The 26,448-nt window shown below is 40.1% G+C and overlaps 1 protein-coding gene across 1 annotated transcript in view; it reads right to left on the bottom strand.

Moving 5' to 3' along the window:
• The window catches only part of RASGRF2 (Ras protein-specific guanine nucleotide-releasing factor 2), a 171,505-nt gene that overhangs the window by 82,245 nt on the left and 62,812 nt on the right, over nucleotides 1-26,448 (bottom strand). The window contains exons 3-5 of the mRNA XM_009331784.1: nucleotides 11,601-11,707; nucleotides 1,039-1,186; nucleotides 327-416 (exon numbers count right to left, since the gene is read on the bottom strand). Coding sequence (XP_009330059.1) covers nucleotides 327-416; nucleotides 1,039-1,186; nucleotides 11,601-11,707 — 345 coding nt within the window. The remainder of the gene's footprint in view (nucleotides 1-326; nucleotides 417-1,038; nucleotides 1,187-11,600; nucleotides 11,708-26,448) is intronic.

Below are 26,448 nucleotides of genomic sequence, written 5' to 3'. Positions count from 1 at the left end.
CTTGATTCCCACAGGACATAGCCCATGACTTAATTTCAATCTTTACAAGCAGTTGAATGAAATGTGCAACTTTTTAAAGAAACTGAATATATACCTTGCAAGTAAAAATTACTTAAGTAACAAATACACCATGGGATAAATGCAGCACTGAAACATAGGAAGCTGATGTAATTTAAGAGGTTTAAGTAGTGGCAGGGCAAAAGGAATCTTGCTATTTGACTGTACTTAATAAAAATAAATGAAGACAAAACTAGACAGACTAAAATACAGAAGTACACCCCGCACCCTACCCTTCTCCTCTTAAGCACAGAAGACTGCATGTTTACCTTTTTAATTTTTTTAATATCTGGATCCTCATCTTCCTGGTTGCCTTGATAAGGTCGCATTCTTTCTTTTGTTTTATTGAGAGCTATAATCTGACAAAAACAACCATTCATTAAATGCTTTCTCAAGTTAATGAAACTCTTAGTTACAGAACTAACAGAAAAATATTTTCCCCTTCTTCAAGCCTGTTAAAGCTGCACAGAATGACAAGCACATATTTGGTCACAGGGATGTGAACACAGTTCTCCGAAAACCAGCAAGGCTCTTGATCCAGATGGAGGAAGGACCAGAAGAGAGCTAGTTCTCCTCTCAGAACCAAGTGAGCCTTTCAGACCTTATCAGCTCAGGACTGCAATAAGATTTTTTAACATTCGGTGAAATAGAGCAGTTTGGAATAGTCCACAGTACTGTCACAACCAAAGACAATGTGTCAAGGATCAAACTCCTCATGTGAAGATAGGTAGGAAATAATACAATCAATGGGACCCATACTGCAAAGCAACGTGTCTCTGACAAAGAAGTAATCCAATCAGTTTAATAGTCCCCAATATACCTAAGAAAAATATTTTGCCAAGGGTTCATATGGAGACTATTACATATTAACCTTACTGGGTTCTGTTATTTTCACAAATATTACAGAAATATTGAATATTATTGCAATGCACACAGAAAAATGTTACAATTCAATGATTGCTTGATGACTCTGGCACATACCTCAGATTTAAGTCTTTCAATTTCTGTGTCTTGATCTTCAAGCTGATGTCGAAGCTGATTGGCTGCAATCTTTTCGGTCTCTACAATCTGGACGAGATGAATGTACTTCTGCATTAACACCTCCCTTTCAATCAGAATATCTGAATAACTAAAAGGGAAAACATTTATGTTACTAAAAATAGCCAAATATTGTCTTCCGTAGCCCCTTATGAGATACTGACAGAATAAACATTACACCAATGACAAGAAACTGCAAAACTGTGTTTGTTTGGCTTAATATATAATGAATAGCTTGATCACAAATCATCCAAACCGATAGCGTTCAATATCCTTTGTAGACACAGGCACCAGCAGCACCCAGTTTCCCAGTATCCAGTTACCGAGAGCAAGATAATTGCACCGATCTTTTTATGAGCTTCTAATTCTCAGGCTAAGCCCAAGAATTCTATTAATTTAATTTATTTTAGTTATTTTAAGGGCTGCTTTTTTCCCCATCTTTTGGGACAACTCAGGGGGAGCATCTGGCACTTCATCAGAACTACTTCTAATTCTCTCCACCAGTCAGATCCCTTTATGGAAGAATTCTCATCATAACTGTTATTTTAGTTTGCTAACACCTATTTTATTGTTTAGCCCAGTTTGAGATTACTCAAATAAATGCATTTATTCTAATTAGTAACAGGAACTATGGTGTCAGTCCTTTCTTTTAGCTCTTGGGTGGCAAACTGCCATTGATTTGTATTTTCCTGAAAAGGGACAGCATCCCTAGTGCAATTAGATGTCACAACCAGAGCAGTGATGAGCATCATACTGGAAGTACTGTTCACAACTTCCGGTAAAGGAGAAATCAGTTTCTTCCTATGCAACATCTTCATCAGACTGTTCTTTCATGTGATTCAGTCTCTCTCACATAGATAATTTAAACATGCAGAAGAGGCAGAGTCCTACGAAGTGCTTGTTTGCTGGCCTTGATTCAGCAAAATCTACAGACACATACTGCCTCTTTACCTAGGTTTCAGGAAGCTTGTTCCTCTAAGAGTTAAATAATTTTACAAGATAAAGACCAAACTGCACAAAACATGGCAGAACGAAGCCCTAAATCTTTGACAAGGGATCTCTTACTATTTTATGATCTATCACTGAAAATGCTGACTATCATATCTTTTTCTGCTGTCAAGTTAGCACAGGATTTGACAGAAGGGATTTTTGGATTGCACATCTTTTCCTTCTGAATTTCTTTCTACTTGTTACAGCACTCATAAAAAAATTAACATTTTTAGAAAATGTAATAATGTGCATCCTCTCCAGTTAATGTTTTTTTTTAATATATTTACTGCCATTTCAATCAGTATTAGTGCAGTTATATACTGGAGGGGGCCAACATTAAGTACAGCTATTAAATTCAACACCTAACCTGGAAAGCAAGCTTAGATTTAAAATAATTCGAATGAGCTCCCACAGCTATCATAAAGCAAAAGTTTTTCCTCCTTGAATGGATTATAAAAAGAATAAAAAGTGAATTTAATTCTATTGCATTTATTTTTATATTTTAACTACTGCAACAGTAAACAATAAATAGCAAAAAAAAAAGCCCAGAGCACCTTTTCCAACAAGTAAAACAAGATACATAAAAAAATCTGTCACGAAGCAATCCATATATCTTAACTGCAGAATAAACAGTAATAAAGTATGAGATTTAGTTCTTTAAAATTGTTCAATAAAAATCTTTTTTGTTTTGCAAGAATCCTGTTTTTTCAGAAACCACAGTACTTAATCTCTTTGCACCCTAACAGGCATTTGCACATGATAAAAAGTGTCTGAGTTAGAAACATAGTTAGCATTTGTTCTTTTATGATGATGAGAGGGTTAGGAAGATAAAAACATTTGTAACATATGTAAGAAAATGCATTCCTTAGTGCTTGCAGCACCACTTTGATTTACATTTAATAAGAAAAGTAGTCTTTTCTACGTAAAACCAGATCTAGATAGGTGACAAGACCTTTTTTCTATTTATCCTTTTCAAAATTTTCTTAAACTTTTGCTACCAAAGGTTTCCAATACAGAATTTGACAGATTTGGCTTTGCTTTTATTCAAGACTGAGGAAAATAGGACACAGCGTCACAAAGGGTGAACAGCAGTTGCAGTCAGAGCTGACGTAAGATTCAGAATACTATTACATACAATGTTTTTCTTCCACTTTTTTTTTTATTTTTATTTTTCTCCTTTAGGGGAAGAAACTTTATCTGGATTTTTCAGCTTCTTTAAATGCATTAAGCCAGACTTCCACAGTCTTGCTTTACTAGGGAACAAGAACTTTGCTATGGAGGATTGAAAAGTTTTTGTTCTTTTGAGATGTACTTAGAGTGTTTTGCCTAGTTAGTGGCTTTGGCTGTCTAAAATGTCAGTCTCAGCCTGGAAACAAAATAACATTTCCTTCACTCCCATAATTAGCAGTATGAAGAGGAGTTAATTAGAATAGCCTACGTACACCTACAGTAACTTAGAACAGGCTATCCATTTTCCTTCTCAAAACTGCTACTTGCTCTGGGAAAGGAAAAGCATAGGATTTGGTAATAAACTTCATGTACTTCCAACAGCCCTTTTCATGCAACTCTCCGTATGTATGAGTTGAAGATCATCATGCCTAAAGTGCTAACCTGTATAGCCAGCATAATGCCCAGGAGCCTTCGAAGAGGGCAGGGTTTCAATACTGAATTGATTACACATGTATACAAAATCCTTTATTACAGAAAATTGTACCAAAGTGTTCAAATGTCAAAGGAAGATGAAAAATTCAGGTAACAACTTGTAAGCAGCCAGCTAGATCTAGCTCTCTGGCTTGGATATCGTTTAATAGAAAGAAGCAACTGCTGTGAAACACAGCTTTCTATGAATTTGTATTAAAGTTTTATTGAGAGAAGCAATTCTATAAATTTATAATAATATGTAGTAAGACTTAAAGACAGAGCATCCTGAAAGCTGAGGCTATACCTATTTCCTATTATCGTTTGTAGAGACAGGACTCAAACCAGATATTTCAAGAACCTTAAGCTCTGATTGACCACTACCTACCACATGGAGACAGGAAGAAATGAAGTGAGTCCTGAGAAAAATGGTGCATCATTTAGGCCCCATGAGAGTTGGCATGCTCAGAAAATGTAGGAAAACTGGAGAACGTTTAACCAGTGCCTCATTATTAGGGTCTCCTCGCTGTAGTAGCAGACCAAGATAAAGGCTTCAGTAGTGCTACTAGCAAATAGAATTTATTTTTGTACTGAATTCAGACCAGACTTACAGTTCATTGGATCATTCTACGCTAATTGTACTAGAGCTGCTCAGGCAGCTTTAAAAGCACCAGGCATTGAACCTGGCCAGAACTATTTATGGTCATATCAAATCACCCTTTTGAAATGCAAAATGCACAATGTAATCAACTCTTTATGAAAACCAGGCAATATGGCTCTGGGGGTCTGCAATGCAAAAGAAATTGCCTACATCTGCCCATGCTAACCACCTTCAAGCAGCTATAGGACTCCTTAACAGAGGAGGAATAGCCTCCAGACAGGTTTTAAAGTCTAATGGCACATTAACAGCCACACTAGGGATGGAAACAGTAGAAGCTGCAATAGAACTTATGCAATCCATCCCTATGACTCTAACCAAGGTGACTTGGGAGACCACCTGTACACAAGTACCATTAGCCTTTAACCAACTCCTGTATGATATGGGATATCAAGAGACACCTATGGCTGCGAGGGTTACAGGTCTGAGGCTTATCAGAAGATAAAAATTAAGATGGGCTTTCAGACACACATTGACAACTGTTTAGAAAGGCTGTAAAAGGGGAGTTTCCAGACAAACAGGTGGGAAACGGCACTTGGACTGGTGAACAACTAAAGCAACCAGGATAGGAGGGTAGGTGCATGGGTGGGTGTAGGACTGTCTGATACACGGGGAAGCATGAGAAGTCCACACCCCAAATGGCTCATGATTTTTAGTACAAGATCCTTTTAATTGAGACAGGGAAATACAACTGGAATACAAACTCTTTTGGAAGGGTCGACCCAACAACCACAGGAGGTTTCATGCACCCAAATCATGTCAGTTGGAGAATGGTTTACTCTTGGACCATGGCTGTGTGGGGAGGGGAATGCTACCCTCTTATGCAAGAATGAGACAACCCTGAAAACACACCTCATCAACCAAAATGTTACTCATCAGACTCACTTAAAACTCATACTAAAAGCAGCTGTTTCAATTGTCCTAGCACTCGTTTATCCAGGAAAATCTGACTATAGGAATTCATCTACGAACAAACTGGACCAGACAGGCACTATACCCCATTATGCAAAACTGGGACAGAATTCAACAGCAGCTATGAAGTCCAGACCAAATACAATGGAAGGGACACTCCTCGCTGCGCGAGCTGAGGCTTCACAGAGTTGTTATGAACTTAGAGCTACTATCTCCAGAGAGACAGTGATAGTGACTGGGGGGATTTCAAATGTTCCCTTAGAAAACAACGACCACGCCAATCATCTGGACAGACATAATTACCAGAATAACCATCACTGCTTTTGAAGTTTCGCGTCTAAGCTATCTAAAGTGCTGTCTGCCAAGGCCTACAAGCCCCCTTGAGGGCCTTAAGGAGCCCTTTGCAACAGCACTGAGATGTCTGCTCCAGGAACATAGCCCTTCTAGGGGATAAAACAGATTTCTATGAAGTGATGGTGCAAGGAGCACAGGAGGTACGGTCACCTCTGGTAGGCAATATTAGGGTGTGTGATAAAAGGCTGATCTTAACCAGCACAAGGGAGCACAGAGGAATGATGGTAGCTGCTGTAACCCAAATAACCTAATTGAGAGAAACGAGCCCCCTGACCTGGCTGCTGCCAAGGCTATCACAAGATCAGCCCATGAAAGGTTCATCTCCACAAACAGGAAGGGCCACAATGTCAGGCAGGGAAACCCAGTCAGAGAAACAAGCCCCCTACCCCACCCCAGCTCCTCCCAGGCCTACAACAGGAGAGCCACCAGCCTCATCAGCCGGCAGGTGAAACCCATCAAGACGAGTCAGTGGAAAGGCTCTCCAGATCACCTTTCAGGCTGAGAAGGGTTACCAGCTACAGGGGAGTGAAACTTATTATGGGATACAGGGAAGACCATTTTGGGATTGTACAAGGCTTGTTATGGGATGTTTAAGGGAGGAACCAAAGGCAGGGAAAAGGAGGGATCAAGGAGGTTTGAGGAAGAGCAAGCTTGGCAAAACACAGAGATAAGAGGATAAAAGGGGATAAAGGGTCACATGTAACCAGGTTGATCAGTACACTTGTCTGGCCATGCTCTGCACCTGCTCAGGACAGTCCATCCTGTCCTCTCATTAAACTCATTACTTTTCTGGGTGAGGGGACTCCGTATATGCATCCATGGAGCTCTAACTGCCAGCTACTGGAGTTGGGACCAGGGGCCATAGGTCCCTGCAGTGCCACTGGAGAGGTGGGAGTGTGTGCATATCATCTGGGTGTGTATGTCAGTGTGTGATCACTAGCCACTGTCAAGCCTGGCTAGCTAGTGATTAGTTGCTGGGAAGACAGGTGTTGAAGATGCAGTCAGTCTAGGTTGGATCATAAGAGACGCTGTGATTTGGGTACTGGAGGGCACAGGAGATCCAACCCAGCTACCAGGAAGACCGTGTGGTTGGGTGGTTGATTGAAAAACTTATTTGCACATGTGTATGTGCCTGTGACAGATGGAGGTGAGAACATCCGAGAGCTAGTTACCAGTTAGTCTGAGTGTGCAAGGCAGTTACGGGAGGGATCCATAGTGTTTGGGTCTACATATGTGTTCATATGTGCAGGGTCAAGGGGACCTGTGCACCAATTAATGGGGGATCCACAATGCATATGTGGGTGTGTGAGATGCCTGGAAGTCCATGGGGTCCAGGGCCAGTTACTGGCGTAAGCTAAGTGTCTCAGACCAGGTACTGGGGGATGGATCCACAGTGTGCTGGGGCGGGGATGCAAGCTTATCTGCGAGTGAGGGGGTCTGAGTACCAGCAACTGGAGAGGGTCTGTGGGCACTAGGGGCTTGTATTTCCAGGTGCCAGCAACTGGGGAGATGAAGGATCCATGGCCAGCACTTGGACAGACTGCATGGCTAGGCTATTTATTGGGGGGGACCCATACTGTATATATGTACTGTATGTATTTTTCCACTAACATACCTTCATACTGATCAATCAGAGAGGGGAACAGGATGAGGCTGCTGGTGCTGTCTGTGCCTGTGAGAGTGCTGAATGCGTCTGTCTGTGCTGATCTGTGCAGCCAGCTGTGTTTGTATGTACATATGGGTGTTCATTTGAGTTGGAAATACATGCCCAGGCTCACTTCTGGTTCAACCTGGGTATGGGGAGCAGCGGCAGCCTCACCTCTATCAAGCTACCGGCTCTGGCAACCCCTACCACTTTGTTCTGTGGATCTAGCCAGACGTTATTTGGAAGGCAGATATGAGATTGCTTTGCCCATGTTTTGAACATTACTCAAATTCTCTCTGCCTCATTCCCAGTCAACTGGAAAATACAAAATTTTGGTTATTATAGCACCAAGCCTCAGCTAATACAGTTTCTCCAACAGCAAGGCATTACTAGCAAGGCATTTGCCCTGAGCTTCCAGGCAGCTCTGAGCTACCATACTGAGCTCTGAACTGCCTGCAAAATACTATGTGAAATGCACCCTGCACCAGCAAGTGAAGTGTGCCAACAAACCTGAGAGCAAGGCTTTTTTTTTTTTTTTAAATTGCCAGTTGGAGGGCAGTGGTTGCTCATGCACTTCAAACAGCGACCTAGCTGAAAGAAGCACTCCCACTTTCCCTCCCACATAGCACTTGTGCTCTCCCACATCCCACCCACACACTTCCCTCTCCCTTGTGCAGTGAACACAGGTGTGTTACATGGATGTGCAGTGAACAGACCCGGAGGAATGAGAAGGATTAAAACTAAGCTGGCAAAAGATAAACAAAACATAATTACTTTTAGGGCAAATCAGTTTCCCAATTAAGTTCCCACTTGTGCCTGCATGAGAGAAGGGTTGGTAAAGGTGTGGGAATGAATGGCTGACTTATGAGAATGACAGCTGCTTCCTTCAGCGGCAATGTGGGTTTATGCAGGACTACAGCATACATGAAACTACAGCCTGAACCACTTACTTTAAGACTTTCCAATGAGCTAAAGTAGAAAAGGCCAAGAAATTTGATTAGTACTGCATCCATATAAAGAAAAGAAGCATAAATGCTTTTGAGTTAAATGCCAAAAAGAATTAAAACCATAGAAGAATTTGTAAGAGAGGGTGAAAAGTCCACCTCAGTGTATTGAGGGTGAAACAGATTTTTTCCTAAGAGACTGGGTTCTGGAACAAAGCCCAAAACAGGACTTCCACATGCAGTCACTGACGGAGGAATTAGGATTTGCCAAGAACAAATCCTCCAGCCCAGAAATGTAACTCAGAAGAAGGAAACCTTACTCTGCCACCCTGGATATTACTGAGAACTCAAAACACTGAGAATTCAAATAAAATAGAAATAGATGAAGAGTAGGTATGCAAATGGAGCTCATAATGGAGTCCCATTAAAATATATTGAATTGCACCTCCCATTGCAAGCTCACAAAACCACCTCTCTCAAATGAGGAGAGGGCACTACGGACAGGAACATAAGCAATGCAGCATCTAGCTGCAGCATGCAAGACCCTGTCAGCTCTCGAGGAGTGTACACAGTACCCCCCAAAAGATTAGCAGTAGCATCCCAGCCACAGTGAAATCTTCCAAGAAACAATGGACAATGCCACAGCAGAAAATCCTTTAATTATGAACTTGCATCCAAATAAAATATCTATTTATCTAGAGTGGGACATGGGGTGCAGTGAGATCATGTTATTTTTTCAACAGTCTGTTTATAACTTGTAAAATAAATAAAACATGGAAGAGATTTTGATGGCTGCAAACATGTATTTGGCAAAAAGTCACAAAAGCAATCCAAAATTAGATTTTGTATGCATCAATCTAAGAAAAGGGGATGAAAAAAAAGGACAAAAGAAAAAAACCTCAACTACTTTGTCTCAGCTAAAACATGGATTACCATAGCTACTCATGAGGATGAGACCCTCCGGAAAGCAATTAAATATTTCCATTTCGCAAATGCCAACATATGACACAGAACAGGATGTTCCCAGACCTGTTTTCAATTTAAGGGTAGTGGGAATGTTCTCAATACCTCCTAGAATTTTTACCTAAGACACCTGAGATACTACAACAAAGTATCTTCAAAGGGCTACACAAAATGTCATTTAGCAATTCAAAACAAAAACCTGAGAGAAGGGTCAGAAATGTCTTAGGCTAGCCTCAAATGAACAGTGACACCGAAGAAGTTGCCAAAGCTGTCCCGTTTGTCAAAAAGACAGACGAACTCAAGGAAAAAAGTCTAAATCATGACGCAGGCAAAATTTAATCCTTGAACTGTTCTATTTTGTTTAATTAAGTTGGCAAGAAAAATCTTATGCAATAGTCTAAAACTATTATTTTCACTTCTTTGTTATGTATCTTTGGTAAAAGACCCAATGGTTAAGTAACTAATTATGCAACTCCAAGTTGTTCTGCTAGACACAATGTAAAGCAAATAAAAGCAGCTTCCAGTGAAGTAGAAAAACATCAGAACAATGAGGTAACCACAGTAGTGTACAACACTCTATGTTTAGCAACTAAATTTCAGAAATTTTTTTGTCACTTGTTGATATTTTGTTCAAGAAAAGATCACTAGAACAAAAAAAAGCCACGTCTAAGTTCCTGGAAAATTTCCCCAAGAAATTTAGAGACCTATGCAGAAAAGTAGATTAAGAAAATCCCCCAAATGACATAGGGTCCTGAGAATATCCTTCACAGTGGTGTCCATAGTTTGGTATTATTAGGACTGTCATTTCAGATAGGCACAAATAAAGGGGAAAAATTCAGATAGCAAAAGGGACAGAGATACAAAGACTGATCTTGCTTACAACAGAGACCAGTTGTCTTCTGAAGGCTGCAGTGATAACTTCTTGTGGAGTCAAAATTCAACCACCCCGATCTCAAACCTCATGACTAACTTCTTCTTAGCAAGTTCAAGTTCTCAGTATTTTCAACTGTGTGTTGTTTAACATTGGCTTAATTTTCTGTTAAGTTCTGCCTTGAAAATTCATGTGTGATATGTTTATGGACTGAACTACCCAGAGAGAAATTTTAACTCAGTGTTATGAAACTCTTCTTGCCTACATGCCTTTTACACCAGGCAATGGACAAGAAGAAAATTATCCTGAGAACAGGGAACTGTAGGATCCTGCTTCCCCTGAATGCCCTTACCACAAGGCAAAAAGTCATGCCCCTTTCTTCACTTGCTTTCAGTTGTACTCCACAAGAGAAATGGACCCAGATCCAGAGACAAAGTGAATATCTCCCTCCTCTCTTCCTCCCTCAGCAATACGGGACTGCCCGCTGGTGGACATGCTCTCCTGGGATGGGCTGAGAGTTCAAAGCCTCATAACTTCTCAAGATGTGAAATAATGTGTTCACCTGGAGGGCTACCATGCAAAACGTGGTTCACCTAATATCACAACCCACCTGCTCTCCAAGAAAGGAGGAAACCCTGTTCAGTTAGGTACCAATGCTATGAAGAGGATGCAGATCCAAAGACTGGATGCCCAGGTGACACAAGGCCTGCAGCTTCAGGGCCTCATTTCACAAGTTCTAAATTAAAAACTACTAGCTGGTGGTGTTCATTTTTAGTTATAAAGCAAAATCACTTCTGTTTACATGGCTCATGTCCTAAGCAACTCAGAAACTGCCTGGTTCCTCGTGCGTTACCATGGCACTGTAGATTAGCTGAGGTGAGTGTCTATGGGAGGAGGCTGGAGAAAGTGCATTTCAGCAAAGACATTTGCCTCCGCAAACCATTTCACAAACCTTCAGTTAGATGATTTCCATTTAGATTAGGGTGTAAACCTTGCCTATTCGCCACACAGACCTTTTCTCAGGGAAAGATTACTGCATGACTGGAAGTCCTACCATGTCCCTTTTCACAAGCCTGATCATTGTTCAGGACTTCACCTTTGAAGTCGAAATTTTATTTGTTGCAGTTTATCATCATAACGGCTTGACCTCGTCTTTCTTACATTTATTTCTGTATATGAGCTTTTTAAGAAACACTCATTTATTCCCTTTGCATATCACCTATTTCTTCATTCATGTAACACACTTTGCCTCTAACAAAGGACTAATCCTAGGGATCGTGTCCAATAAAAGAGTATTCTTCTTGAACTAATTTCAACTGGAACACAATCACTCGTGAATGATAAAATACAGTGATATAAGCATGAATGATAAAAGCATTTTTTCCTATAACATACCCATGAATTGCAAGCAACACATATGTAATGCACTGTAACATTTATTTCTATTCAGAGAGTGAATTTAGATTTTCAAATTATTATCAATTTATTTACAATAAAATGGAGCTGAGGATTAAAAATCAGCTTTCATACCTAGCTTGGTGAATAGCTTCTACCCATTCATCTCCATCAACTTCATCCTCGCAACGGAGCTCCAGTGGCTTCTGCCCTTCATGGCCAAAAAGAACAGTAAAGTAATGCTGCAAATTAGAACAAGAAAAAAATGTTCAGAAACTCTTTTAAATAAAATAGATATATAAAATAAAATAAAAAAAAATCTGATTTTTTTAAACGCAGCCCAAAGCACTGCCAGCCTAGGAAGATGTGTATTAAGCTATTAGTTATGAAACATGGATTGAAGCTGAAACTGTATCCTTAACATGTTCCCCTGTGTATCAAGGTAATAGCTTTCATGATACTTATCGTAAGTTATTGTTCTTAAGCTCCCACACACAAAACAACAGAATATAATTCCCTAAGCAGCTTCTACAGTCAAATACAATAGTGTGACTGTAGTGGGGTGTCTGTAGTTCTTTCTCCCTTGCATTTTTTCACCTAAAATTTTTCTTAGATGCCAGCACGGGACACCAAATCCGGAACTGCCACTACTTCCTCACAAGAATGCGGATTGTGCACCGGCTCTAGCTTATTTCCTCACCTTTCCAAAAGAACAAGGAAAGTGTCCCTTCTCATTCATCACACTCCTAAAACATTTTTGCCCTTCTTTGAAGAAGCCTCATCCATAATTGTCATTGCAACAACTTTTTGTTTTCACAAGAAAATGCTGTTCACACAAGAAATGTCATATTCTTCGATGGCATTTCTTACATGAAGGACATTGCCCACAGTATGTTCCGTAGAAGACAGAATTTCAGGAAAGTTTTTGCTATTTTTGGAATATAGTAATAATAGTAATATCTAGTAGGGAGGGGAGAACCCCCAGTCATCTACCTTAAAACCCATTTCACAATGTTGGTAATTTACAACTTTATTTTGCATAGCTTGCATACTAACTTAGAGCCAAGTAGCAAACGGAATTCTTCCAACTTAGATGAAAATAGGTGAGAAAATATTCTACCTAAACGCACACCTGTAATTTCCATAGATGCCTTAAATACACCCATTAGTAAGCAAGCTGCTTCACAGGCAGAGGGACCATACATAAAACCATCTGGTTATTAGGTCCAATGTGATTCAGGAGCTCCTATAGCTAAACATCCCTGCACCAGATCACTCAGTTCTCTTCATTACCTAGAACTTCTCAACCCCTCTTCCACCTTCATCCCAGGGAACCCAGTATAACCACATGTGGCAGCAATTACTTTCTGGGGTCTAACAGCAAATCCCAAACTTGCTCCAGTCAGCAAGCGAGGTATGTAATTTGCGTTCTCCCACGCCATTAGCCATTGTTTACAGCAGTAAGAAACCTGAAGTGATGTCAACATCGTGCTTTCCTTGTCAAACCCACAGCTTAGCTGAAGAAGCCTCTCTGAGCCAAACACCATGCTGGAGATCAAGCAAATATAAAATGCCTCAGAATTAAAAACCATTTCCAAGGCAGGAGGAACACAAGCATAGACAGAAACAGAAGGGATGAAATTTTACCTACAGAGAATTGGCTGCAGATATCGTCAACACTGATAAGGAATTTTGTCCATATAAAAAAGAGATTATTTCAGCCATTTATTGGCGCCTTTTGAAACATCTGGCAGCCTGCTGTGCACGTACAACACACAAGTTGGCTGCACAGTGTGCACAGGGCAGGTTCAATACACCCCAGATGCACTGGATTCACTACACTGGCTCTAGCACTGTCTGTGCACCTGTATTTGCATCGAGGTTTGTGCCTGGAGACCTCACATTTACAAAACCAAGCTGCCTCTCTGCATCTGAGTACACTCATACGTTTGGTTTCTTTTCAGGTAACATGAGTACATATGATGGCATTCCACAAGGAGAAAACTGTTCATTTGTGCATTATATTAATTTACTAAACATTGTTACATGTATACAAAACACTTTTCATACAGAAGACCACAAGCACTGCAGGATTAGCAACAAACCAACAAAACAGAAACAAGGCAAAATAAGAAGCAGTGTTCACATTTAACAGGCTGTACAAAGAAAGTCCAGGGTCAGGTCCATTAAGTTTCAGAAACGAAACAACACCAGAGCACAGACAAGGATCAATAAATCATTAAAAGGACAATAAAACTGTGTTTTTTCGACAGTGCGTACCACTTAGACCTGAATGCCATGAATAATAAGAAACCTTTAATCAGGTCCATAGGATTCTCCATAGCAGTGATAAAAACTTTTATAACAATACAGTGCAGTTGAAAATGACCTACAGGACAGTAAAAAGTGCAGCAAGATTACAGAAATGTGTTCTGTTTATAGACTGGAATAGTCTATTTTAAGAAGTATATATAAAGATAAATCACACTGTTCAGAGCGGCATTTTATATAACAAGTTATTTGCGTTTCATAAAGCTGCTACATATAAAATTAGAATAAAGACACAAGTGTAGACAAGCACTGGATTTAATCCCATTGTGTAGGGATTCAAGTTAAAGGGAGAGGCAATATTACAGTCCTCCCTACTTTTTCTTTTAAAGTGAGGTAACTCAGACCTCTTTTGAGCAAGACTTGCAGTGATCTCATGTCGTAGAATTTAGACTTAGAGGTGTGCAGTTACTATGGTGATAGGCATGATCGAAACGCTTAGTTAGACCAAGAAAATGCACAAATTCAAACAAACAGAGGGCTACTACAGTAGGACACCACCCAATGGAAATGAAAGCTAAATTATAAAAGGCATTTGTTTTCAGAAGCTACTTTTAAGAATTATCTACATCCTCCACCCCCCTCAAACATGCATATGGCACTCAAGCATCAGTATCAACTGTCACATCATTTATCCAGAAGTAATCAACTCTAGAGTAAGCACAGTGCAAGCAAAATATCAAAACATGCCTCTAAAAAGAATCTCTAAGTCATCCTTGAATTCTCTTTTTAAAACACATGTTGCTCATTTACAAAACTAATTTACTACAAAAAAGTAAGATGGTATCTGTGATGCATTATTAGATTTTCAAGTTGATGATGTATGTGAGTGGGCCTATATACATATATATATATATTTATATATAGACATATATAATTTTAGCACTGCCATTCAATCTGCTAAACAGCTCAGCTTCCACAACACTGCAGTACAGTACAGGTAAAAACCACCTTTCTGCATACACACTATTAGTTTCTTGAAGTGATGACAGTAAATACTTAAGAACTATAGGACACATTTACAACAACTACCCTCATCATCATTCATCATGTCTGTTGGGCTATCAGGCAGGCACTCATGTTTCAAGTTAAGCCCGTGGTTCAGTTGCACAATTTTTTTATTATTGTTTATTCTGAAAATTGTCAGACTCATTGAAGATAAAACGAACATTCTGTATTTTGATATAAAACAAATTCAGTACTTTCATTTTAAGGAGTCTTTTCAGTATTCAGGTATGCACAAGCAAAATGGTAAGTCTTCGTTTTAATAAAAACATCTTTGGCAGAGTTATACAAAGTAAAGCTTGGAAACAAAAGGAGGGAAAGGTTCATATACCTTGCATAGGTATGAAGGTACTATCTTGACTGACAGTCGAAGAAAGAACAATGGGATCAAGATGCATCAAGAATATTGTTGTGTATCATTTGTCTGGCTTGTATCTGGTACTAATCAGAGTTTCTTCCTATGGTGAAAAAGAAAGACTAAGGAATGAGCTGACGGGCACCTCCGCCTCAGAGACAAGACTGGAATAAGATTAAGACCCTGACTGAAAGAAGTCCTGTACCAGAGTACACTGATTATTATGCTGGGCTCCCCACTGACAGCAGTTCACACCATAACTTTGTCTTTATAAAACTGTCCAGATAATGGTTGTATTCAAAATAAGTCAGCAAAAGCTCTGAAGTTGCCATGCTTTCCAAGGGGAAAAACAAGCATCATTCTGGTAAAAAGCAAAACAAAAACCAAACGAACCAAAGAAACAAGCAAACAAAAAAACCCAAAACCAAAAAAACCAACCCAAATTATATACACCCTGTAACAGACACACTACTTTTAAGGCATACTGAGGTAGAGCTTCCACCAATACAGACAAGCCTAAGACTAAATTTCCCGAGAGCAGAATGCTGTTCTCCTTGTGACTGACAAGAGTATGTGCTGTTTATGAAGTGAGTCACGCCAACACAAGCACTGCACTCTCCAATGCATGGGGACAGTCCCTCAGCTCATTCTCTTCCCTCCACCTCGCATGGAAACTACAAAGGACATCTCCTATCCTATCTCTTATCTCCTATCCCCTGATAACTTATCGCTACGTCTGTTTCGTCTGTTACTCATTTTCATCCCCCAGTAGTTGTAGTAACCCGATGTGTCTTTTCCATTTGTAAATTAGTGGTGATGCTTGCAACAATTCAGTTACCGAAACACTGAAGGACCAAGGAGAATGAGCACTCATCGTCCCACGGTGCTGCTGCTACCTGTCACAGGCAGAAAAGCTGCTACCCTAGATAATAACTCTGCTTGACAATTCCTACTGCAAGCTCCTGCCTTCAGCTCCTCGTAAATTTGGTCAGCTTTGAATGTCTGGATGGAAAAAATACTGGAGAAATGATGCATGTGTCAACAGTGGTTTTGTTGTCTTATCCTTCCATTACCACGGCATATAAACATTTAAATTATGTTGCAAAGGTCTCCAAGGTGACTACCAAATTTTGTCGTACTGTGGGCTTGTAAATTATTATAGTGTGGTAATAGCTACTTGCCTATGAACTGCTTTTCTCTAAACTTTTCATACTAAACATAAAACAATTCTAATTCTCTTCCTAATATAATATAAAAATACCATTTTTAAAGCTTAAAAGTGGTGTGACCTCATTAGATGCTATTTGCTGATCTTTCAGTGACTTATTGCACAGTCTTGGTTTAGTCATTCAAGCCAGGACTTCGAGAATAATTTAAAAAGAAAATTCCAGCCATCAATATTGATAAGAATGGAGACTATAAGTGCAAAACAACTGTGAAAAGTTAGTCTGTGTACCAAGATTGCTACCAAAAATTAAGAGCCTTAACAAAAGTCTGCCTTCAATGCGAGGCATGAGGAAGCTTAATCATTTGCTCTATCTTTAAGGCTTATATTCACTACCTGATGTTTATAAGGGCAGGTTAAAAACCTTTGAGGCTAAAAAAGGTGGGAGAGTTGACTAATTAAAATTTAACATGACAAGCTAAAAATATTTCACATTATTGACTTCTACAGACATTTTCATTTCAGAGTGTGGAAACCTGTATGCGATCTCAAGCACTAGTAAATTATAGGGCAGAAGAGGACAATCATTGCAGCAATTGAAGACTCCTCAATAATCCTTGAAGGAAAAGCAGCTAAATCAAAGTAGCTTTTACTGTTCAAGGACATGTTAACTCATGAAGTTTTCAGATGTGTTCTACTGACAGTATTTTGCCCAGCTTCTCAAATACAAAACATTCCGTGTACTCTGTATTTCTTACATCCTGGGGAAAGGGAAGGAAAAGAAGGGAATATGTTTGGAAGAAGTCAGCATCCCTAAAAGGGAAAAAGTGCAAGAGGATGAGTGTATGGAGGTGAGGGAAATGCTTGAGGAAGAAGACAACAATCCCTTCCCATCACTGAATCAGCAGCATGTTAGTGGGAAGGAGAGTATTGTACCTTGAGTCAAGGGAAGACAAATGCCAGGGCTGGGTTTTGCCACATCTTGAGACTTGCTGTGCCACTAGCACTGGCAGGAAATTCTTAGCCCATTGTTGTTAAATTAGCATGAGAATGGAATAATGACAGCAGGGTGAAAACTGTGACAATTTTTTTTTAAGTTTCCAGGGAGTTCTACAAAGCCAATACACTTCATCTTTGTATCACACCAATTAGTAGAAGCTACAATGAGAACAAGATTAGTGGACATCAGAATTAATATGATGTACTTGGGAAGAGTCAGTATGGCTTTTGTAAAAGGATGTCAACTCCTCTAAACCCAGTGGAGTTCTCTGAAGGGCTCAACAAGCATTTGGGTTACGATGATACGGTAATGCTTTTGAAAGATTTTTAGGGAAATGCTTAAGCATCTAGGACTTACAAGAAAAAAGTCCCTCCACAGATAAAAATAAAAAAAAAATCTGACCAAAAGATAGGAAACAGAGCTGGAATATTGGACCATCTGTCAGTTCTTACAGTGGAACAAGGTCATCAAAGGACTTCCTCAGGGAATTGCGTTGAGGACTGGGACAGGCATTACAAAGCATGACAAAGTTTGTTAACTATTCAAGACAGTAATGACGAGAACCTATTATAAAGAACTGCAGATTCAACACACTTGAGTTACTGGACAGTAAAATGGCAGATGAAATTCATTGTATGCAAATGTAAAGTGTCATACGTGATGAAAAACATTCCAAACTTCACATGTGAAAAGATGGGCTCTGTGCTTGGTACTACCACTCAGGAGTAAGATCCTGGAATAAGTTCCATGAAAACACCAGCCCAATGCTCAGCAGCTGCCAAAAAAAGCAAACCAGAGTGCTAGGGATGATTGGGAAAGAAACAGAACAAAGCAGACAAGGTTGTTACACTATGAAACATCTTGAATACTGTGAGTAGTTTTGGACCTCCCATCACAGAAAGGACAACATAAAATGGAAAAGGTTCGGAAAAAGATAAAACTGGTATGGAAACGCTTGTATATGTCCAAATCAGATATCCATATAACAAAAACTTAAGCTGAGACTCTTCAGTACAAAGAAAGGAACAACTTTGGGGATACAACATGGGTCTACAAAATCACAAGAGATATGGAATGGATGGCTAGGGATCCACTGCTCTATTTCTCTTCCAATAAAAAAAAAAAAAATCTATCCAATGAATGTCATAGAAACCAGCTTCAAAACAAACAGAAGAAAGTGGGTCTTGATGCAACTAGTAGTAAACTGGTGTTGCTCCTTGACAAAGGAATTGGTAAATGCAGTAAGTGTCAATGGGTTGCAGGGAGACTAGAGAGTTCACTGTACAGAAATTGTGGGCTACTGAACACACAGAATTCACGTGTTCAGAATTCACTCAGTCCTGAAGCTGAAAATAACTGGAAGCTTAAAGTCTTCTCAGAGGAGAGGGAATGGAAAAGTCATATATGTATCTAAGCTGATGCCTTCCCCGGCATGTCCTCATGGCCACAATGTGAGATAGGATATTAGACTAGTTGGACCTTTGGGCCACTCAAATAAAGCCTTTCTCATAGTCTCACGGGAGCTAATTAAAATTTCACTTGACAGTATGTGAGTCTCTTGAATCCTTCAAATTGCTTCGCAGTTTATTATAAACAAGATACATTGGCATTTTCAGGAAGTGCTGGCTCTTACTAATTGTCTGGATTTTTCTTGCACATTTTGGTTTTGATTTTGATTCTTTAAAAAAATAAAGAGGTAATTTGCAAAACTGGTAGAGAGACACTGCAGTATTTCAGCTTCTGTGTTGCTTAGTGGTGGCACCCAGGAATTAAGGCGTTTTTTATCATCTTAATATTACTTCATCACCCCTGGTAGATAGAAATCTGATATTGAACAGGATTACAGAGAAAAAACTTCTAGAGGTAAATGAGAATAGGGCTTTTATCTGCCAAGCCACTGGCTCAAGAACACATTAGAAGGCATTGTTTTGGGTCTCCACCTCTCACACTGAGGAGATTCAGAGATGGGCTGTAGTATCTGTTCTGGGTTTGGTTTAACACTGGCCAAATATATACTGTATGTATATATATACACATATACACACACACCCCCTATACTGTATGGTAGATGAGATGGCTTGATGTCTTCTCTCTTTAACCAATATTGGATTAATCAAGTTACAACCTGCTGTATAAAATCTATTCTGGCACCTGACAGTGAATCATCTTCCTGAGCCATTTTGCAAATATTGTCTGGGTCAAGGGCAACAGCATTCTGAGGTCATGACATTTAAATATGCAATCAGTAGTTTTGGAATTAGGGAGACTATACATAAATGTACCCCATTTTATAAACTCTTACTATAGCGATAAAAAAATACCGTACCCAACTTGCATGTAAAACAGAAATCAAGGAATACACAAAGATCACTGCAGACTTTAATTCTCCTGCAACTCTGTTGGCTTGCATCAAATTATGCCAAATTACAATGGTTATAGCATTTGTTTTCATGGATGAGAGAATCAGGCTAATACGGCCCCATCTGCTGTATTTTCAATGCAGACCATTTGTACTTCAGTAGTAGTTTATCAACAGGGAAAAATTCTGCCACACAAGAGGAAATTTCAAAAAGTAAAGCCTACAGGAACTGATAGAACACAGTAAGTACAGCTAAATTATTCACTAATAATAAACTGAACATGGGTACCATCATCTCAAAATGCATTTGACACTGTCCAGTGGGAACTTCCTGCCAGAAGCTGCAAGCTGCTTGCCTAGAAGGCTGTGCATTACTTAGCTGCAGGACATTTTCCCTCTTCTTGCAACATTCATTACTGCTGCTGTCTCCAGTGCCTTACACTGAACAGAAATAAGGTCTATAATGAGGGTACGGGACTGGAATTCAGGACAATCAGGTTAAGTGTCTCATTTTGTTGGGAACTCTGTATATGAGACTGGTCTCCTAAAGGCTTTTTGGCAACCAACCTGGGACTTGCACCTTTATCACCGTGCTTGAGTCTAGCAGAGCAATCCACAAAGCCCCTCATTTAACTTTTTAGGGACCCGAAAGGCTGCATCCCAACACCAGTATATTCACTAGTAAACATTCACAGCGTTCCCAGAACTGCTGCCTTCCTGCATATTCTTAGGCTCTCCTCCCACGTCTAAGGTCTTCTGGGACTGACACTGATACATCTCTACATCTAACTCCTTAAGTGACTGATGCAGTAGCTGTGCCCTGAAGATACTTTCTATAGACCTAATTTCTATAAAGTGAAAAGTATTTTCTATAAACCACAGCCAAATCAAACCTGCCTACACCAAGAGACAGACAAAATTTCTCCCAATACCTAATGGTGTCAGTATCCTGCTCACCCCTGTATGCCCTCAACCCCATTCCTAGGATTATCACCTTCCCAAGCACTGGAAAAAGGACACAGCACTCAGGTCTGCAGATCCCACTTATCAGTAAAACCTCTAAATTTTAGCTACCACTTGTTGCCTCAGATTCCTTCCAATCTTCTGTTTCTTTATAATGTATTCCTTATGCTTGCAAAGGGAAAATAACTTCCTTTGAAAGAGTTTTATTCGTAGTTTGAGACATTTTCAGGACACACACATTCAACCTGTATGTGGAGAGTTCAAAAAATGGTCAGGTACATGTTGGAACCATGATCTCCTGTAGTGAAATGTTTGCAGTCCAAGCGATGGAAAAGGAGCACGGACATCCCATTATTCTTACTGATGACCTATTCCAGCATGGAGGCTGTGGGCACAGCTCCTCACTTCTCGTCTCTACCTCCATTTCTCCTGTGTGTCATTAGCTGCCTTTCCACTGGGGCCAAAGAGGAGGGAATGAACTGTCAAGTTAATCCAAGTTCTGGTCTCTCCTCAAGCATGGCGCAGCTAAAGGGAATCAAGATTATAGCCCTACCACATAGGCTATAACTAAGCACAATACAGCCGTATTAGTAGAAAACTGTGCTGTTCAAAGTGACAAAGGACAGATGGGGGAAATAGATAGAAAGAGACAACAGGGAATACTGTAATCAGTGGCAGTTTTATATATTTTTCAGGAATTGGACTTTTTGTGTTTTTTTACCCTGTCACATTCCTTCGCCATTCTTACCAACCTTAACCTTTTTCCATGTACTGACAGCCTTTCTCTCCTTGTCCAAACAACAGCCGGAATACCTGCTACCCAACTTTCTTGCCTGAAATCTGACAATGATGCAGAGCTACTCCACATGAATTCAGCTATAAATGATCTCAGTATTTGTTTTGCCCCACAAAAGACATCCCTGTATCTTAATTAAAAAAATCAGACTTTAAAGGCCAGAAGGGACATTTACAATGTTCTAGTCTGATGACTTATGTAATATAGGATAGAAAAATCTCACTAGACAGCTCCTGCATCAAACATACAGGATCAAGGTGAGACACAGACCCTCCTTAATCAATCCTAACATAAAAAGTAATGAAAAACCCACCTGAGTCCATGTTCAATTGTTCTAGGTAGTAAATTACCCTCACTACTAAAAACATGCAGCTTCATTTTAAATAATGACTAAACAGGTAAATAATGAAACTATATAATGGGCCTCAGTTTTGAAGATTGTGTCTATACAGTGTGTACTGCAAGAGTGGAGCCTGGGTTTCTCTGTAAACACCATCACATACACACAAAAAAAAAAAAAAAAAGGTATACCTACCCCAAATCATGCACATAAACAATTTTTATAGAGCAAGTAATTTTGAAGTATTAATTTCTAGGAAGCAGATTAATTGGCTGGCTTCCTAATTATATTCTGAAGATATGCAAACACAGGATTTGTCATTTTTAAAGCTTTTTACAGACAGTAACTAATCTCCTAACTCCTCTACAAGGTAAGAATTATGGTGCCCATTTTAGACACAACGATATGTGCAAAGATGCCCAAATATAGATCTGCTGTAAACAAGTTCAACTCAAGATTGCTATAAACAGAGCTTCTCTCCCCGAAGTGAGCCAACATACAATAGGGAAGCAAGAATAAGAAGTCAGCACATCCTGGACCTTGTTACAATTCTGTTATATATAATAATTTCTATCTGTGAACAGTTTCAGAAAAAACAAACACTCAAAATTTCCAGCAACTGCAGTATTCAGTGAGATGATGGACAAGACTGGTACAGTCCACCCGCCAGCACCAGAGATTGCCAGGGCTTTGATGAAAAGTAAAAGACCACTGCAGAGAGCCGCATACAATGTTTTTGAAACTGTCTATCAAATGTGAACGATTTTATAACATGGAAAAATCTTTTTGGTGCCACCATGCTCACTGACAGCCCTACTCTGGTAAACTAGCCCTAGGGGTTGGAGCGTGTATATAACCTAGTAAAAAACTTGGAAGAAAAGTGACAGAATCTAGTTTTAAGCAAGAGGAAGTTATTCCAACACCAGAAGCATGTTCTCCTGCCTAGACCTCCACCTTCTATTTACTCATACTCCACCAAAAGGATGTCTACCCACCTGGACAAAACTCAGGAAGCCAAGGAATGGCCTTCAAGAAGTCCATGAAGTCCACAGAGCTGAAAACAGTGTTTCTCTAACTGTAACTCACATAGAAACAAGTTCTTCATTAAATTTAGGGTTCCAACCTCATCCCTAAAGGCTGTAAGTAGAAAAGTAGTGCTTGCCCATTTGGAGGGAACTGTAACTAAGCCTATTAGCGCGCCTGGACATTCAAGAGGACCAGGCAATGGTCTAGACTGCTCTGTCTCAAAATCACCTGAGTATATGGGGTACACTCAGATACAAGAGCAAGAAAATGTTAACCTCGTCTCAGGACATCAAGGATCCAGTGGTTGAGTCCTGTCATACCTCACCCACTAAGAAATGTTTGGATTAAATTTCTGTGACATCTCCGTACACATTCTTGTAACTGCTATCCTTTAAGTCCTCCAAGTTTTCATCAATGACAAAAAGCAAAAAATCCAATGCACCTCACCTTGGCCAAGCAACAATTAAGGTAATTCAGTCTGTAAGACAACCCTTCCCTAATCCTCAGTAGCATTATTTCAACTTCCAACTATCCATTGTCAACCCCTGATTTTGTACAAGGATTCACTGACATTTACTTAACTGATGAAGTTGTTTAGACATACCGTACCAGTAAACCAAAAATAATCCAATCAACTAACCCACCTTGCATATGGTGGGTTGAATGAAAACCTCAGACTGACAAGAGTGTCACATCCACTAACATTTTATATGAAGGGTGAGAACTGAATTGTACTATAGAAGCAGTGAGCTGAAAATTGCTTTTCAAAATTTGGCTGGAGATTGCTGAAATGTGTTCACGGCTTGTATACAATAGAATTATTTTCAGGCTATAAAACCAATAGCATGAGAGATGGAATCCACACCTTATAATATTTACTATCAAAGATCTACTTAAGCAGATATTCAGTTTTCAGTAATTTACCCAACTACAACTATAGTATGTGTTTTCTTTTCAGGTTTTTCTCAGCTCTCCAAAGCATGTTAGTCGTGATATGTTCAATAGATTGTCTGCTAGTAACAAAGATTTTGGAGTTTATGCAATGTGAAATACTTGAAATGCTCAGAAATTATAGCTGATTTTTTGTCCAAATGAGTGCCATGCATACAGCAAAGGAAATGTTGACGTTTCCTTTTTAAGTAACTCAACAATTACTCATATTCTCTGATAATAGGATAGAAACATTTCACATCTTTTAAAGAAGGCCTGGATTTTGGTTTCCCTAAAAATTGGTTGTGAATGCTCAGTTTTGAATCACACTTGTCATTCTACCACTATTAATCAAACAGCAAGGTTTGTACAAACCGAGCAATAGGAAGTTACTTACGTTAGTAACCTGTTGTGGTTTAACCTGGCAGGCAGCTAAACACCACACAGCTGTTCGCTCACTCCCCGCCCACCCCAGTGGGATGGGGGAGAGAATTGGGGAAAAAAAGAGTAGAATTTGCGGGTTGAGATAAAGACAGCTTAATAGGACAGAAAAGAAAAGGAAAATAATAATAATAATGATGATAAAAGAATATACAAAGCAAGTGATGCACAATGCAATTGCTCACCACCCACCGACTGATGCCCAGCCCATCCCCGAGCAGCGGCCTCCCTCCCCTCTAGCCAGCTTTCCCCAGTTGACGTACTGAGCATGACGTCCCATGGTATGGAATGTCCCTGTGGCCAGTTTGGGTCACCTGTCCTGGCTGTGCCCCCTCCCAGCTTCTTGTGCACCTCCAGCCTTCTCAGTCAGTAGAGCATGGGAAGCTGAAAAGTCCTTGACTGGTGTAAGCACTGCTCAGCAACAACTAAAACATCGGTGTGTTATCAACAGTGTTCTCATCCTAAACCCAAAACACAGCACTGTACCAGCTACTAGGAAGGAAATTAACTCTATCCCAGCCAAAACCAGGACATAACCATAATCTAATTCTTACTCTTTAAACTGTACTTGGGGGAAGGGGGAAAACCCCGCATTTTTATTCACATATGGCCACAGATTTTGCTGGACCACTGTTAATATTCATTGGCAGAACCTCCTACCCATTCAAACACCAGGAACACCTTAACTGTACCTCTGAGTGTGAGAGTGTGTTTTTCCTCTCCTCCACTCCACAGTCAAGTGTTTCAAAGACACCACCATAAAGGACTGCCTTAACGAGGGAAACAAGGAAGCAAACATTTTCCCAGCTGAACTCTAGCTGCTCTCTGTCTTTGGAGCTACAGGCTTCCCACAATAAGGAAGTTCACACCCAAAGCTCATTAGGTTCATTAAGGTAGGGGTCATATTACCTGCAGCTTGCTTTGAGGAGTTTGCATGGAGAAGAAATGACCAAAATCTTTCGTGAGAGAAAGATGTTAGAGGTGTCATGTTCTTAACTGTGTAAAAGCATTGCAAGATACATGCATCCTGGCAAAACACCTTCAAAAGGCACAAACATTTTTCTCACTGCCCCCCTTTGGCTACAAATACCATTTTTTATCATTTCATTACCAATGCTACCTCTTCAGGAAAACAGAGCTTGTACAACTTACTCTAAAAAATGCTGTCTCTATCCAGCTATGTAATATGATGGCAGCCATCTCCTCCCTTCAGAGATGACATGAACAAAGCTGTAAGTGTGAACCAAAACTATCTTATGTGCTAATTTTTAGTTCGTGTAGAAATAAAGTGGGCTTAAAGCAAATATACTAAAAGAAGTTACAGAACTACTTTCAAAAATCCATTTACTGATAATACACTTCCATCAAACCTTTTTCCCCCTGGAGCTATGACAATTCTGGGTGTCAAGCAAACAGGTGTGATGCATTTTTTTGCACAGTGTGTTTACCAAAGGATTTATGATAGAAAAGTTGAAGAATCTTTTTATTCATGCTAGGCATGAGTTTACTTTCCATCTGATGAGAGTATTCTGGCACTCTGTTGGTTAACACTGACCTTTGGAAGCACCCTTCTGATAACTGAGATATTTCCAGATATTCCACAGCTCTTGGACCGCACCAGCATTTGAGCAGTGTCACCACTAACTCTTCTGAGATCACACTCTGTTTTGTTACTCAGGATAAGGTGCATGCAGCACGGTTTCATTCTCTAAACAATACAGTTTGTTAGGGCATTTCACATTACACACATTTAAATTAATACCATTTTCTCTTACAGACTTTCTAAAATACTTCCTGCAGGAAGTCAGCAACTACCAGTGCAGATTTATAACAGAGCTGCCAAGGGCAGAGCAGAACTCAGTTTCAGAGTCATAGGTGCTGCTCGGGCTCAGTGACTGTGGCCATGTCACCTCAATCCAGACACTTTTGCTGTCAGGCTGCCCTGCACACACTCTGGGTAGCCATAAAGGCTGATCCTGCTGTCCACAGACATATTTCTTAGCGAAGTAAGGAGGGGGGCCAGCAAAACCGCAACCATGGACTTCCAGAGGGTGGACTTTGGCCTGTTTAGGACACTGGTTGAGAGAGTCCCTTGGGAGACGGTCCTGAAGGGCAAAGGGGTCCAGGAAGGCTGGACGATCTTCAAGAAGGAAGTCTTAAAGGCGCAGGAGCAGGCTGTCCCTGTACGCCGCAAGAAGAACGGGCGGGGAAGACGACCGGCCTGGCTGAACGGGGAGCTCTTGCTGGGACTCAGGAGAAAAAGGAGAGTTTACCG

Source organism: Pygoscelis adeliae, unplaced genomic scaffold, assembly GCF_000699105.1.
Source record: "Pygoscelis adeliae isolate BGI_AS28 unplaced genomic scaffold, ASM69910v1 Scaffold19, whole genome shotgun sequence".
In the NCBI taxonomy this organism is placed as follows: domain Eukaryota; kingdom Metazoa; phylum Chordata; class Aves; order Sphenisciformes; family Spheniscidae; genus Pygoscelis; species Pygoscelis adeliae.
This window is presented reverse-complemented; position numbering and strand designations above follow the sequence as displayed.